Source organism: Carlito syrichta, unplaced genomic scaffold (genome assembly GCF_000164805.1).
Source record: "Carlito syrichta isolate Samal-C Ts95f unplaced genomic scaffold, Tarsius_syrichta-2.0.1 Scaffold221006, whole genome shotgun sequence".
In the NCBI taxonomy this organism is placed as follows: Eukaryota; Metazoa; Chordata; class Mammalia; order Primates; family Tarsiidae; genus Carlito; species Carlito syrichta.
In genome coordinates, this window is record NW_007165102.1 from 1 (window position 1) to 1,280 (window position 1,280).

General features: G+C 45.7%; 1 protein-coding gene across 1 annotated transcript; it reads left to right on the forward strand.

Annotated features, from left to right (window-relative positions):
• The first annotated feature begins 121 nt into the window (after nucleotides 1–121).
• Nucleotides 122–1,220, forward strand: LOC103253327 (39S ribosomal protein L15, mitochondrial). The gene has a single exon (XM_008051677.2). The coding sequence runs from the start codon at nucleotides 142–144 to the stop codon at nucleotides 1,030–1,032; it is 891 nt and encodes a 296-aa protein (XP_008049868.1). The 5' UTR covers nucleotides 122–141; the 3' UTR covers nucleotides 1,033–1,220.
• The last annotated feature ends 60 nt before the right edge of the window (nucleotides 1,221–1,280 follow it).

Below are 1,280 nucleotides of genomic sequence, written 5' to 3' on the forward strand. Positions count from 1 at the left end.
GTCTCTTTCTCTCTCTCTCCCTTCCACCTTCTATCTTTCCTAGATGTGAGCTCCTTGACCTGGGCCTTCCCAGGCTCCAGAATTGTACAAAATAAATGTCTTTTAAAAAATAAAATAGGGAAGTCCCGGCGGCGGCGGGTCATGGCCGGCCCCATGCAGGGCGGCGGGGCCAAGGCCCTGGACCTGCTCCGGACCCTGCCGCGTGTAAGCCTGGCCAACTTGAAGCCGAGTCCCGGCTCCAGGAAACCGGAGAGACGACCAAGAGGTCGGAGAAGAGGTAGAAAATGTGGGAGAGGCCATAAAGGAGAAAGGCAGAGAGGAACCAGGCCTCGCCTGGGCTTTGAGGGAGGCCAGACTCCGTTTTACCTACGAATCCCGAAATATGGGTTTAACGAAGGACATAGCTTCAGACGCCAGTATCAGCCCTTTAGTCTCAACAGATTGCAGTATCTTATTGATTTGGGTCGCGTTGATCCTTCTCAACCTATTGACTTAACCCAACTCATCAATGGGAGAGGTGTGACGATCCAGCCACTTAAAAGGGATTATGGTGTCCAGCTGGTCGAGGAGGGTGCTGACACATTTAAGGCGAAAGTTAATATTGAAGTCCAGTTGGCTTCAGAACTAGCTATTGCTGCAATTGAAAAAAATGGTGGTGTTGTGACTACAGCCTTCTATGATCCAAGAAGTCTGGAAATTCTATGCAAACCTGTCCCATTTTTTCTTCGTGGACAACCTATTCCAAAAAGAATGCTTCCACCCGAAGAACTGGTACCGTATTACACTGATGCAAAGAATCGTGGTTATCTGGCAGATCCTGCGGAATTTCCTGAAGCAAGACTTGAACTTGCCAAGAAGTATGGTTACGTTTTACCTGACATCACTAAAGATGAACTCTTCAAAATGCTCTGTACTCGAAAGGATCCAAGGCAGATTTTCTTTGGTCTTGCTCCAGGATGGGTGGTGAATTTGATAGATAAGAAAATCCTGAAACCTACAGATGAGAATCTCCTCAAGTATTACAGCTCATGAGTTCCCCTCCAAGAAAGCAGAGTTGAGAAGGAGGGACAGAAAAGGAACCAGAAGATCTGTATTTCTCATTGCATTTTCCTCATGTGTAGTTCTCCAGAAGTTGATGTTAGTTTTCAGTGTAATCCTATCTTTTTCATTTTCATCTAAAATTCAAGTAAAATTACAGGAAGTAAGAAGTGCATAGAGAACTGAGTCTATGTAGGTTCTGTGTCAAAGATATAAATTCTCTGGTGGCCTGTGGAAGGAAA

Excerpts from the sequence above, each read along its gene's own strand:
- LOC103253327 (XM_008051677.2), top strand. The coding sequence starts at position 142 with ATGGCCGGCCCCATGCAGGGCGGCGGGGCCAAGGCCCTGGACCTGCTC.